At 67.3% G+C, this 12,546-nt stretch overlaps 3 protein-coding genes across 5 annotated transcripts; all 3 read right to left on the bottom strand.

Annotated features, from left to right (window-relative positions):
* Nucleotides 1-228: 228 nt before the first annotated feature.
* Nucleotides 229-3,211, bottom strand: LOC107050492 (glutathione S-transferase 2-like). The gene is made up of 9 exons (XM_025143931.3): nucleotides 3,157-3,211; nucleotides 2,810-2,934; nucleotides 2,129-2,204; nucleotides 1,812-1,876; nucleotides 1,130-1,211; nucleotides 927-1,027; nucleotides 730-825; nucleotides 532-642; nucleotides 229-424 (listed from the first exon to the last, which is right to left on the bottom strand). The coding sequence occupies exons 1-9, from the start codon at nucleotides 3,209-3,211 to the stop codon at nucleotides 329-331; spliced, it is 807 nt and encodes a 268-aa protein (XP_024999699.3). The 3' UTR covers nucleotides 229-328.
* A 310-nt stretch (nucleotides 3,212-3,521) lies between these two features.
* Nucleotides 3,522-5,606, bottom strand: GSTM2 (glutathione S-transferase mu 2 (muscle)). 2 transcript variants are annotated; one of them, NM_205090.2, is made up of 8 exons: nucleotides 5,499-5,606; nucleotides 5,339-5,414; nucleotides 5,008-5,072; nucleotides 4,842-4,923; nucleotides 4,669-4,769; nucleotides 4,342-4,437; nucleotides 4,147-4,257; nucleotides 3,522-3,703 (listed from the first exon to the last, which is right to left on the bottom strand). In NM_205090.2, the coding sequence occupies exons 1-8, from the start codon at nucleotides 5,532-5,534 to the stop codon at nucleotides 3,608-3,610; spliced, it is 663 nt and encodes a 220-aa protein (NP_990421.1). In that variant the 5' UTR covers nucleotides 5,535-5,606; the 3' UTR covers nucleotides 3,522-3,607. The 2 variants fall into 2 exon arrangements, with proteins under 2 accessions (NP_990421.1, XP_040508623.1); XM_040652689.2 differs by lacking the exon at nucleotides 3,522-3,703 and adding an exon at nucleotides 3,988-4,069 and having other exon boundaries at nucleotides 4,103-4,257.
* Nucleotides 5,607-5,918: 312 nt separating this feature from the next.
* Nucleotides 5,919-12,448, bottom strand: AMPD2 (adenosine monophosphate deaminase 2). 2 transcript variants are annotated; one of them, XM_025143825.3, is made up of 18 exons: nucleotides 12,368-12,448; nucleotides 11,600-11,724; nucleotides 11,203-11,333; nucleotides 10,871-10,939; nucleotides 10,336-10,447; nucleotides 10,053-10,239; nucleotides 9,809-9,950; nucleotides 9,638-9,727; nucleotides 9,298-9,427; nucleotides 9,018-9,212; nucleotides 8,412-8,543; nucleotides 8,156-8,319; nucleotides 7,895-8,021; nucleotides 7,585-7,748; nucleotides 7,376-7,496; nucleotides 7,124-7,297; nucleotides 6,681-6,791; nucleotides 5,919-6,582 (listed from the first exon to the last, which is right to left on the bottom strand). In XM_025143825.3, exons 1-18 carry the CDS (start codon nucleotides 12,429-12,431, stop codon nucleotides 6,367-6,369), a joined length of 2,454 nt encoding a protein of 817 aa, XP_024999593.2. In that variant the 5' UTR covers nucleotides 12,432-12,448; the 3' UTR covers nucleotides 5,919-6,366. The 2 variants fall into 2 exon arrangements, with proteins under 2 accessions (XP_024999593.2, XP_024999594.2); XM_025143826.3 differs by lacking the exon at nucleotides 10,871-10,939.
* Between the last annotated feature and the right edge of the window lie 98 nt (nucleotides 12,449-12,546).

The raw sequence follows: 12,546 nt of genomic DNA, 5'->3' as shown, positions 1-12,546 counted from the left end.
CGGGGGGGCCCCACTCCCCTCCCCCCCACCCAGCGGGGTACCCCCCAGACCCCCCCCATCACTGCATTGTTAGCGGGTGGGAATGCGTTACTGACCCCCCCCGCGGGAGGGGACATCGGAGGGGACACCCCAAGGAGGGGGGGGGGACCCCAACCCCATCCCACCCCCACACTGGGGGGTTTGAGCCCGGCCCCCCCACCCCACAGCACGGTGAGGGACACACAGCGCTGCACCTCCTCCTTTTATTGAGGCTGGGGGCTGCGCACTGATGGGGGGGGGGGGGGGCGGAGGCCAAGGCGGGGGGGTGTGGGGGGGGGTCAGGACCCCCTTATTCCTTCTTGCCCCCCCATTTGGCCATCTTATTATTGATGGGCATCTTCTGGAAGCGGCTGGACTTCAGGTACGCCGCCACCTTCTCCAGCGCCTATGGGACACAGAGGGGTGGCGGTGAGGGGGGGGGGGGGGCACATCACCACCACCCCCCCAACCCCCCCCCCCCCAAATAGGGGCCGCCCCCCCCCCAGCGCTGACCCCGAAGCGCTCCATGAAGCTGCCCAGGTTGCCGTAGGGCTCCAGGCAGCGCGGGGCGAAGATGCGGTTCTGATCCAACACATCAAACATGAGGAAATCCACGAAGGTGAGCTGTGAGGGGGGGGGGCACACAAACAATGAGGACACGCGGACCCCCCCCGTGTGCCCCCCCCCTATCCGGGTGGGTGGGGGTCGCACCTTCTCCCCTGCAAACCACTTTCTGTCCCCCAGGAAGGCGGAGAAGAGCCGCAGTTTGCCGGGCAGCTGCTCCAAATATCCCGGCTTCAGCTTCTCCTAAGGGGGGGGGGGGAGGAAGGAGGGGGGGGGGCACACGGTAGGTGGGGGGGTCCCCGTGTGCCCCCCCCCCCCCCCACTAAAGGAATGGGGGCACTCACGAAGTCGGGGCTGTAGCACACCATCACCAGGCTCATACGGAAGTCCATCACCTGGTTCTCCAGCACGTCCACGCGCTGCCGCTCCTCCTCCGTGTCCCCACCTGCGCACGGATGGTGGCACCGGGACCCCCCCCAAACCCAAACCCAAACCCAAACCCAAACCCAAACCCAAACCCAGGGTCGGACCCCCCCCCGGCACTCACACATGTTGTGCTTGCGGGCGATGTAGCGCAGGATGGCGTTGCTCTGGGTCAGTTTGACGTCGCCGTCGATGAAGTAGGGGAGCTGGGGGGGGGAGAAGGGGGGGCTTGGGGACATCGGGTGGGGGGGGGGGGCACGGCAGGGCAAAGGGATGTGGGGGTGGGGGGGGCGTCTGGGCATGGGGGGGACAAAAGGATGTGGGGGGGGCACTAAGGCACGGGGGGGGCATGGCAGGGCAAAGGGATTGGGGGGTGGGGGGGGCGTCTGGGCATGGGGGGGTCAAAGGGATTGGGGGGTGGGGGGGGCACTAAGGCATGGGGGGGACAAAAGGATGTGGGGGGGGCACTAAGGCACGGGGGGGGCACAGCAGGGCAAAGGGATTGGGGGGTTGGGGGGGGAGCATCTGGGAATGGGGGGGACAAAAGGATGTGGGGGGGGCATCTGGGCATGGGGGGGGCACAGCAGTGCAAAAGGATTGGGGGGGTGGGGGGGGCAGTAAGGCATGGGGACATCAGGGTGGGGGGACACTGGGGTTTGGGGGGGGGGGGATGGGACACCGGGGCAAAGGGACGTGGGGGGGTTGGGGGGGACACCGTGGGACATTGGGGGGGGCGCTGAGATGGGGGACATGGAGGCACAGCGGTACTGTGGAGGTGCCCCCCCCCCCCCAGACCCCCCCCATACATTTGGGAAGTCCAGCCCCAGCTTCTCCTTCTCGTTGATCCATTGGCTCTTATCATAATCGGGGGCTGCGGGGACAAAAAGGGGTAATGCCACGATGCCCCCCCCCAAAGCACACAAGCTGGGGGGGCTCAGCCATACAGCCCCCCCCCACACACACACTGCGGGGCTTCCGAGGGGCGGGGGGGGGACCGACCACGCTGTCCCCTCCCAGCACCCAAAGCGCAGTGGGGTGAGGAGCCCCCCCATATTCTAACAGCACAGTGGGGGGGTGGGGAGGGGGGCCGTGGGGGGGTCCGCCTGCCGCCCCCCCCCCTCACCTTCCCCGCAGCTGTACAGTTTGTCCTCATAGGGCGTCCCGGTGTGCTCCAGCAGCAGGCGGATGGCGTGGGCCAGCTGGGGGGGGGCACAGGCAGCAGTGAGCCCCCCCCGTGGGACACAGAGGCACGGGGGGGTGAGAAACGGCCCCCCCCCCACCGCACTCCACGCGCATCCCCACGCATTCTGTGCTCCCCCCCCCCGCCATGCAATGGGAGTGCAAAGCGCAGCACATGGGGGGGGGGGGGAGGGGGAGCAAACAGCGCTCCCACGGAGGGGGGGGGGCGAAAATCCTCCAACATCCGCAGCCCCTCCCCTCCCCAAAGAGAAAGCCGTTGCGGGACCCCCCCAAGCGACCCCCCCTCAGGGTTGGGACCCCCCTGTACGCCCCCCGCTCGGCGACCACCCCCGGGGCCGGGACCCCCTCGTGCCCCCCCCACCCCAAACCCTCAAAGCCCCAAAGCAAAGCACAAGGTGGGGGGGGGGGGGGGGGGTGAGGGGGGCGCAAAGGGCCCCCACCAATCCAGAAGGACCCCAGAAATAAACAGCCCTCCCCCCCGCCAAAAAAACCCCAAAACTCCGAGACCCCCCAAGCGACCCCCGCCCCCATACGGGGTAAGGACCCCCCCCAGGGTTGGGACCCCCCCATGGCCCCCCAGGGCAGCCCCCCCCCCCCCACGCACCCCGCGGATATCCCAGTATCCCAACACCGCCATTGCTGCGCGCACTCCCGACGGCGCCCCCCCCGCCCCCTGAGCCCCCCCCGCAGCTCCTCCCTTTCCCGGGGGCGGGGCTTTGAGGGGGGGGTCTTAAAGGAGAACGCGGCGGTGCGCAGAGAGAGAGAAACCCTCCCCTCTTCTTGGTCCCATCGCATTGGGGGTGGTCCGTACCTCGGGGCTCCCCTATTTTTCCGGGGGGGGTCACCATTCCCCATTCCCCTTTCCTCCCCCCCCGGAATTGTTCCCCATTACCGGGAGACCTTCCCTTGCCCCCCCCCCCCCCCCCGCCACGCTTAATGGGGACCCCCTACCTGTGGGGGGGCTCATGGTGGGGGGCACAGAACCCCCCCCCAGCACCCCTTCCATGTTGCATGTGCCCCCCCCAGACCCACAGTGTGCACAGGAGCCCAACAAGGAAGGGGGGGTCCCTTATTCGGGGGGGGGGGCACACCTCCCTTCACTTAAGGTGCTGCAGTCTTTGTGCTGGGGGGGGCACGGGCTTCTTCCTCCCCCCTCTCCCCCCCCTTCAGTTGCCGAGGTGCCCCAATATCCCATAACCCCCCCTCCATTTCCCATTATCCTGAGGGGGGGGCACAGAGTTTGTCCTCCACCCCATCCAAGAGGTGACCCCATGTCGTCCCCCCCCCCCCCCCCCAAATGGCTCCACACACACACAGCAGCGCAGACCCTCAGCTTTATTCTGCAGAGGAATGGGGATGGGGGGGGGACGGGGATGGGGGGGGGTCCATCTTCCCACCCCCCTCACTCTTTCTTGTTGTTCCACAGCGCCGTGTACCAGAAAATGGGGGCCTTCATAAAGCGCCCCGAGCGCATATAGGCAGAGATCTTCTCCAGGGCCTGGGGGGGGACGGGGGGGGGTCAGAGCAGGGATGGGGATGGGGACAGGGAGGGGAGAGGGGAAGGATATGGGATTGGGGACAGTGTGGGGACAATAAGGAGACAGGGATGGGGACAGGGGGGAACGGGGGGGCAGGGATGGGTGGGGACATCGAGATGGATACAGGATTGGGGATAGGGATGGGGGCAATATGGGGACAGGGATGGGATGGATATAGGGGGATGGGGACAGAGACAGGTTGGGGACAGGAATGGGTACAGGGATGGGAATGGGAATGGATACAGGATGGGGGACAGGGTTAGGATCGGGTGGGGATGGATGGGGTCCGGGACATTTTGGAGACAATTTGGGGACAGGGATGGGGATGGAGGGAGACAATATGAGGACAGGGATGGGGACGGATGGGGATGGATGGGGACAGGGATTTGGGGTCCCCGCTGACCTCGAAGCGCTGCAGGAATTGGCTCAGGTTGCCCTGCAGCTCGGGGCAGTCGGGGACGAACATGCGCTGCTGGTCCAGCACATCGTAAGCCAGGAAGTCCACGAAGGTGAGCTGAAGGGGGGCAGCGGGGTCAGCACAGCACCCTGCCCCCCCCAACCCCCCCTATCCCAGCCCCCCCCCTCCCCCAGCACCCACCTTGTCCCCCACAAACCAGGACCGGGAGCCCAGGAAGCGCGACAACTGCCTCAGTTTCCCTGGCAGCTGCTCCAGGTACGCCGGCTTCAGCTTCTCCTGCGTGACGGGATGGGGTCAGCGCTGGGGTGGGACCCCCCCGGACCCCCCCCGCCAACAGCTGGGGTCAGGCAGGATGCACATCCCCACTGCGCACCCCATTATGGGATCCCAACCCCAGCGCTGAGACCTCACAGCTTTATCCCAACGTCCCCCCACCCCATCACAGCCGCCTCGGGGACCCCCCCGGGGACCGACCCAACCCCCCCACCCCCCCGGGGGGGCACTCACGAAGTCGGGGCTGTAGCAGAGCCGCGCGAAGGCCATGCGCAGATCCATCAGGTGGTTCTCCAACACGTCCACGCGCTGCTTCTCCACCTCCGTCTCCCCACCTGTGGGATGGGAAATGCATCAGACCCCCCCTCACCCCCCCAGCCCCCACCGGACCCCCCCCCCCCACTCACACATGTTGTGCTTGCGGGCGATGTAGCGCAGGATGGCGTTGCTCTGGGTCAGTTTGACGTCGCCATCAATGAGATAGGGCAGCTGGGGGGGGGGGGGGGAGAGGGGGGGTCAGAGCCATGGCAGCCCCCCCACTTCACCTCCCCCCCCCCCCCCAGCACCACTCACGTTGGGGAAGTCGAGGCCCAGCTTCTCCTTCTCATTGGTCCAATCGCTCGGGTCGAAGTCGGGGGCTGCATGAGGGACCCCCACATTGCATCGGGGTGGGAATATATGGGGGGGGGGGGGGGGGGGGCAGGAGCAGCCCCACCCCCCACTCTGCCCTCCCCAGATACCGCAGAGGACTTTGCTCCAGGATCAAGGTCTGTAGGGTGGTACGGGGGGGGTACGGGGGGGGGTGGGGGGGGGGGGGGCAGGAGAACAGGGCTGGGTGCCCCCCCACAGAACGGCCTACACGAGGGGTGCACCACCCCCCCCCCCCCCCCCCCCCCCCCCTCACCTGGCCCGGCTTTGTACCGCCGCTCCTGGTAGGGGGTCTCGGTGTACTCCAGCAGCAGGCGGATGGCGTGGGCCAACTGCGGACACAGCCACTCCGTCACCCCCCCACACTCCCCCCCCCCCCCCACCGCCCCCCGCCCCCCGGGACCCCCCCGGCTCACCCCGCGGATGTCCCAATAACCCAACGTGACCACCATGGCGAGCGCCGATCCGCGGACACCGACGGGACGTTCCGCTCCGGAGCGCAGCGCAGCAAAGCGGAGCGCCCCCCGTCCCCACCCCCCCGCGACGTCACCGGGGCCGCCCCCACCGCGCGGGGTTCGGCCCCTCAGCGCCCCTCCCCGGCTCACAGCGCCCCATTTCTTACTTAAATACTTTATTTCCCATGCTTTGCTTTTTTGCTTTTTTTTTTTTGCTTTTTTTTGTTGTGGTGGTTCCGGGGGGGCTGTTGGGGGGGGCGGGGGGCACACAGGACGGCGTGGGGGCCGTGGGGACACGGCGATGGGAGCAGCTCCTCTCCCCCCGCCCCCCCCCCCAGCCTCAAAGGGACCACAGGGGTCGAGCAGCCCCACATTATTCTATGCCATCGGGTCCCCAGCACGATGTGCCCCCCCCAATGCACGGGGGGGGGGGGGAAGGATATGTTGGGTCCCCTCTGGGCAAGAAAGTGGACGGAGAGGCAAAGGGGGGGTGTTAAAAACACGGGGAGCCACGGCTGGATGCTGGGGGGGGGGAGAGGTAAGGCCGTGTCCCCACCCGCAGTGCCCCCAGCACATCGCTGTGCAGGAGGTGACGCCGGGACCCCCCCCTTCCCACCCCCCCCCCGGGGCATAACACAGAGAGGGGAAAAAAAGCAGTGAAAAAACGACCAAAAGGACACACAGAAAAAAAAACCCCAATACAAAAAGACACAGAGAAGAACAGAGGCACAAAGATGGGGAGGGGGCAACCCGGGGCAGCAGGAGGGGACGGAGCCCCGGGGATGGCACTGGGGGGAGAAGGGGGGGGGGGGCGATGGGAAGGGGGGGGTCAGTGGGTGGGCGGGGGGGGGGTGACGGACAGGGCGTCCTCCTCCTGGATGGGCTCCAGCTCTGCGCTCTGCACCGCCTGCGTGATCAGCGTCAGCTCCTGGCACAGCGTCTCAAAGCGGTACCCCACGCGGATGTCGGGGACGTTGGTGCGGCGGATGTCGTTCCCCTCCGGCCCCTCTTTCAGGTAGTGGGGGCCCAACCAGTAGCTCTTCACCTGAGGGCAGGGAGAGAGAAGGGGGAGGGGGGGGGGGGAGGACCTGCAGCCGTCTGCACGGCATGGGGGGGTCCCGGGGTTGAGGGGTGTTGGGGTACCTTATGGGAGAAGCCGCTCATGAGGACGCTGTTGCGGGCCAACTCGCACATGTCGCAGGAGCTCAGCTTCCAGACCTGCGTGGCGATGCTGTACTCCTCCATCAGCGGCTCCTGGGGGGGCACGGGGCCTTAGCACGCCCCCATAAGACCCCCCCCAAATGGAGAGGGAGGGGGTCCCAAGGTTCTCCCACTCCCACTGGACCTCCAGTATCATCCAGTGCTTGGTGGCACCTTCTTACTCTGGGCCATTGCCAAACCCAGCCCAGCAGCCACCACCGACTCCATTCCATGGCCACGGCCACCACCAACCCCACAGCATCCCCAACCCCACAGCCATCGCCGACCCCAACCCCACAGCCATCGCCACCACCATCCCATTCCATCAGCCCAGTGGCTGCCCCAAACCATTCCGGGTGTGGTGGGACCCCCCCCCACCCCCTCACCTTGGTGAAGTGGAACTGGAGGGGGTCATCGGTGGAGAGGGAGACCATGAGACCCCGCGAGAGGTACTCGGGCAGGGGGTTGCGGTGGTAGCTGAGGAAGAGGCTGTTGTTGCTCAGCGGGGACATGGCGATGCCGATCTGCGCCAGGTAGTACAGGTACTGCAGCACGGGGGCCTGGGGGGCACAGCAGGGTGAGGGGGGGGCCCAGGGGTGCACCAAGACCCCACGGCTGAGCCCCCCGGCCCCGCTCACCTTGCGCAGCAGCAAGCCATGCGAGATGTTCTCCGACACCATGAAGCCCGACACGAGGTGATGGATGGGGCCGGCCTCGCCACAGTGCGGGCGCAGTACAAAGGTGTGGAAGCCCCGCTTCCTGTGCATGGGGACAGCCGTGGGCCTCCAACCCCAATGTCCCATCCCACCCCCAGCCCCCCAGGGCCATGGGGACTGCACGACCTTACCTCCGGAGGTGGTTGAGCACCGTCATGTTGGCGTACATGTAGTACAGGTAGTAGGAGTAGGGCGGGTTGTCCTCCTCCACCCAATTCCCCGGCAGAGGGCTGTCCAGGTTGAAGATGTGATGCTCCGGTTTGGATTCGTCATCCACGCTGTCGAAGCCGTCCACCTGCAGGTGCCAAGTCCAAGTGGGGCAGTCACCCCCCCACTGGGACCTCCATCCCCACAGCCGTAAGGCGGGGAGGGAAGGAGTGGGTCAACCACGTATCCACGAGGATGGGAGGGAGTGGGTCAGGGTTGGGGTGCGGTGCTCACGTGCTCCAGAAAGAGGTGCAGCTCCGGGTGCTGGGCAGGGTGGATGGTGGCCTCGTAGAGGGGCAGGAAGATGTTCTCCAGCATCTCCTGGAAGTTGGCCAACTGCTTCTTGGTCCGGTAGACATCACTGAGCGTGGATGGACAACGCTTGGAGCCCAGCGCCGCGTCCCTCCTCACCCACCCCCCGACCCCGGTCCCCCCGACAAGACCAGGACCCCCCCCATAGGACCAGGACCCCCACCCCCAGGGACGGGCACTCACAAGAGCCGGGGCACCTGCACCAGCCAGCGGACGTTGTTGGAGTGGACGCGGTGGTTGACGGCCCAGCAGGCCAGCTTGTCCCACTCATCGCGGGAGCGGCCGTAGATGGAGAGGCGCAGCTCGGCGTTCTGGTACTTGCTCTCCTCCAGGTCGGACATCACCTCCTGCCAGAGGAGGGAACAGAGCGTCAGCCACAGCCACAGCCACAGCCACGGGGATGGTGGTGGCACCGCCACCGTGAGGACACGGGACTCGCCTTGATGATGTGCGCAAAGTACTTCCCCGAGACGCGGTTGTCCGTCTTGATGAAGATCTCCCTCAGGATGGACTCCCCAATGGGGTTGTACTTGGCGTTGAATTTGTCAAAGCGGTGGAAAGTGTTGCGGTCCTGGAATGGGGGCACAAACGTGAGCCCCCCACCCCCACCACACGGAGCCCCCTACGTGGGGCTTTCAGCACCACGCTGCGGGACAGCTCCCACCACCCACCGCTGCAGGACGGCCCGGAGGAGACCCCAACTCCCACCGCCCCAGAGGAGACCCCCAACCACCCCACCACGGTGGGATGGCCCTGCAGAAGACGATCTCACACCACTCCACCACTGTGGGATGGCCCCACAGAAGTCCTCGCACCATCCCACCACTGTGTTACGGCACTGGAGGAGACCTCCCACCAACCCACCGCTGCGGGACGGCCTTGGAGACGAAGACCTCCACCACCCCCACCACCATGGAACAGCCCTAGAGGAGATCTCCCACCACTCTGCCATCGTGGGATGGCCCCGGAGAAGAAGACTTCCCCCCACGGCCAGGGCTGAGCTGAAGGCCCCACTCATCCCCAAGCTCTGGGGACGGCCCCGTACCGCGTGGACGTCCAGAGTGTCCACGCTGAGGTCGTAGGCGGTGAGATTCATGGTCTCAAAGACCTCCTTGAGCGTCTGCTCCTTGCCTTTCTCCACGTGGACGATCTCATCCAGGTGCTTCTTCATGGCCCTCTTGATGAAGCGCAGGAGGTGCTTCTGGTTCATGCAGGACGAGGCGTGGATGTGAGTGTCCACCTGGGAAGCAGAGGTGGTGCTGAGGTCCAAAAGCCCCCCGGGTGCCCCCCGGGCAGGGGGCTGCCAGGCCACAGCCCTGCGGTACCTTCCGGATGTTGTAGAAGTCGCGGTGGGGCACCTTCTTCTGGGCTGCCAACTCCTTCATCTCGTTGAGCAGCACGTGCATCTGGAACTTGGAGCTCAGGTACTGCAGGCGGCGGTAGCAGAAGGATTTGCTGCCCGGGGGGAGCGGGGAGAGGGTCATCAGTGTGGGGAGAGAAGGGAGAACACCCCTCCCCAAAGGTCGGCGCACAACAGAGTGCACCCACGCTGACCCCGGGATGAAGGGGAGGACGTGGGATAAGAGCTGGCACCGCACACCACAGCCACAGCCACAGCCACGCCCCCACGGTGCCCACCCCCACGGTGGGACCCCCCCTCCTCACATGGGCCCATTGATGATCAAAGCCATCAGGAAATTCATGTCGGCGATGAACTCCTGCAGGTCTGGGTAGGGCAGGTCCAGCTCCGTGCTCCTGGGGGGGGGGACGGACAAAGGTGGTCACACCCCCACATCTCCCACGCCCCCCCCCCCACCCTCTGCAGGGCACCCCTACTTGTCAGTGAGGTCCTGCTTGGTGTAGACGTGCACCACGCCGTCCACCATCTTCAGCCCAAAGCCCAGGTCGGCCGGCATGCTCTGGGGGTCCCACTTCTCGTAGGGGTGCTGCTCCGCAAACGGGGGGTGCACGGCAGCATCTGCAGCAAGAAGACACCCCAAAGGTGCACGGAACCACGGGGGGTCACCGCGAGCAGCCCCACAGCCGGCGCTGGGACCCCCCCCCTCTGCCCCCCACTCACCGGCAGCCACGGGGGTCTCGGGCACCTCCTCGTAGCTGCGGGTCTCCAGGGGCTTCTCGGAGAGCTCCTGCAGGAAGCGGGCGGTGGTCTTACAGAAGCTCTGCAGGGACAGCCCCATGTACTTCTCACGCAGGAACAGCGCCTTCACCACACTCTTGGCCGCGTCCAGCAGGTCGGTGAAGGGCACCTGGGGGGGAGATGCGGAATAAATAGGGGTTTCGTCCCAAATAATCACCCGTGGGGGCCAACGGGTGCAGCTCGTTGTGGGGGGGGGGGTTCTCACCCCACACTTCTCCTCCCCAGAGATGGTGACGCGTTGGAACTCGCGCTCCAGCAGCGCCTCGCGGTCCTTGGGGATGTGATCCACGCGGTCCTCGTGCTGCTCCTTAAGGAGCCTGGGGGCACAGCACGGCGCTGGGACCCCCCCCCAAGGAAGGGGGGCTGGGGGCGTCCCCAGGTGGCAGTGCCCCCCACCCCGGCCCCGGCAATGGATGCATCCCCCGACCCCACAGAGCACAACGAGAAGTGGCGGTGGGACAGAGAACGAAACGAGTCGTGACACAGACACCCCCAAGCGGAGACAGGAGGGAGGGGACACACAGCGCCGGGGGGGGACGGACAGGGCCACGCCGTGCCCATTGCCCCCCATCACCCCAAATCCCATCCCTACACCTCCCGCCCTGGGTGTGTTAACCCCTTCAGTGCCAGCGTGGGCGCAGGGTGGGGGGCACCTCTTGGCTCTGTGCTGGGGCTGTTGGGGGGGGGGTTTGGGGCCGGGGGGGTCCCTGAGCCCCGCTGTCACCGCGCCGGACACTCACTGTAAGTCGGCGGCACTGTCAACTTTCAGGAAGTCCTGTTTGGCTCTGAGCAAAATGTCGGGCTCAAGTCTGGGGACGGCCGGGAGGAGAGAGGGGGGGGCGAGTGGGAGATGGGGGGGGGGGGGGAGAGAAAACACCCCATTAATGCCCCACAGGAACAGACAGAGCCCGGAACCAAATAAACCAGGAGATCAGACGGCAAAGCTGACACCCACGGGAGAGGACAGAGCGGGCACAGAGGACGGACAGCCCCCGGGGGTGGCGGCGGCCGTCCCCAAGAGGGGGGGACACCCACGGGGGGATGGGGGGGGCAGGGGGGGACGCCCCCTTACTTGACATCCTGGCTGATCTGACGCTCCAGGCGGTGCCGCCGCTCCTCCAGCTGCTCGATGGGGCTCTCCTCGGGGAACTCATAGGGCGCCGTGCGCATCTCGCTCTCGGCCAGCGAGCGGCAGAACAGCTCCTGTGTGCCCGGCGTGTCACGAGCTGCGCCCGTCCTCAGCTCACCGCCACCCCCCGACGTGAGCTGCGCCGGGACTCAGCCCTGCCATCCCCATCCCATCCAACCCCAATGCGCTGCAGAGCCGGCGGTGGGGCGCGTATCCGGCCCGCCACAGGGATGGACACGGGGTGCCGGGCATCAGGAGGCAGCTGAGCCCCCCCGCATCCGACGCCCCCATTCCCCCCCCGAAGCTGAGACCCGTCCCGCTCGGTGCAGGGCTGACCCACCTCGGCGATCTCTTTGTATTTGCCGTCCATGGAGGTGCGCAGATCCACTGGGAAGTGCTTGAGGCAGTGCGGGGTGCCGGGCAGGGATCGAGCCGACTGCAGCGGCCGGGAGCCCCCCCGCACCTCTGTGGGCACAGACGCTGTGTGAACCCCACGGGGGGGGGTCGGAGGGGGGTCTGCAGCCCCTCCACAGCCCTCTGGGATCCACATCCCACAGCATTGGGGGCGCACAGAGGCAGTGCCGCCTCCCCCCCCGTGCACCATAAAGGGGGGGTAAAGCAGTGGCAGTGGGGGCGGGGGGGGCAGCTGTGGGACCCCCCCACGGCACCGCCGAAGGGGCCCATTGTCACACATCACCCCGGCCGGGCACCGCGCCTCCCAGCTGCCACGGGGAGCCCCCCGGCCCCACCCCGAGCACTGAGGGGGGGCACAGCCCCACATCCGTGCCACTGCCCCACATCTGTGCCGGCGCAGCCTTCATCTCCTCCTCCTCCTCCTCCACACCGCACACAGCGCTGCGCCACAGCACCGCCGCAGAGCCCCCCCTCACCACCACCACCACCACCACCCCTCGCTGCCCTTTTGGGGGTGGGGGGGGATGGTAAAGGGACGCACCGCCGGGACCGCCCCCTCCCCAGAAAACCCCCCGCGGAAGCAGCGCAGCCCCGGCGGTGATGGGCGCATTCCCGCAGCGCACACCCGACCCCCCCCCCCTCCTCCCACCGCGGGCACAGCGATACGGGGCGGGGGGGGGGAGGGGGGGCTCACCTGCGGGGCCGGCCGCTTGCAGACTGCCCCGCTTCTTGAAGGGGAAGTGGGCCGGGGCGGCCATAGCGCTGCGGGGGCGGTGCGGGGGGGGCCGGGAATGGCGGCGGTCCCTCCCCCACGGGTTGATGATTGATGCGGGGAGCGGAGCCCGAGCAAAGTCCCCGGCGGAGGGAGAGCCC

Source organism: Gallus gallus, chromosome 26, assembly GCF_016699485.2.
Source record: "Gallus gallus isolate bGalGal1 chromosome 26, bGalGal1.mat.broiler.GRCg7b, whole genome shotgun sequence".
In the NCBI taxonomy this organism is placed as follows: domain Eukaryota; kingdom Metazoa; phylum Chordata; class Aves; order Galliformes; family Phasianidae; genus Gallus; species Gallus gallus.
The sequence above is the reverse complement of the archived record's forward strand: the minus strand, read 5'-3'. Positions and strand labels throughout refer to the sequence as shown.

Coding starts and splice junctions, on each gene's coding strand:
- LOC107050492 (XM_025143931.3), bottom strand. CDS start 3,211: ATGGAAGGGGTGCTGGGGGGGGGTTCTGTGCCCCCCACCATGAGCCCC. Junction 1,212..1,811: donor TGGGGCTGGACTTCCCAAAT/GTATGGGGGGGG, acceptor TCCCCCCCCCAG/CTCCCCTACTTCATCGACGG. Junction 826..926: donor TGTGCTACAGCCCCGACTTC/GTGAGTGCCCCC, acceptor CCCCCCCCTTAG/GAGAAGCTGAAGCCGGGATA.
- GSTM2 (XM_040652689.2), bottom strand. CDS start 5,534: ATGGTGGTCACGTTGGGTTATTGGGACATCCGCGGG. Junction 5,415..5,498: donor GTTATTGGGACATCCGCGGG/GTGAGCCGGGGG, acceptor CTGTGTCCGCAG/TTGGCCCACGCCATCCGCCT. Junction 4,438..4,668: donor TCTGCTACAGCCCCGACTTC/GTGAGTGCCCCC, acceptor CCCGTCACGCAG/GAGAAGCTGAAGCCGGCGTA.
- AMPD2 (XM_025143825.3), bottom strand. CDS start 12,431: ATGGCCGCCCCGGCCCACTTCCCCTTCAAGAAGCGGGGCAGTCTGCAA. Junction 10,448..10,870: donor GACAGTGCCGCCGACTTACA/GTGAGTGTCCGG, acceptor CTGTGCCCCCAG/GCTCCTTAAGGAGCAGCACG. Junction 9,951..10,052: donor CGAGACCCCCGTGGCTGCCG/GTGAGTGGGGGG, acceptor TTCTTGCTGCAG/ATGCTGCCGTGCACCCCCCG.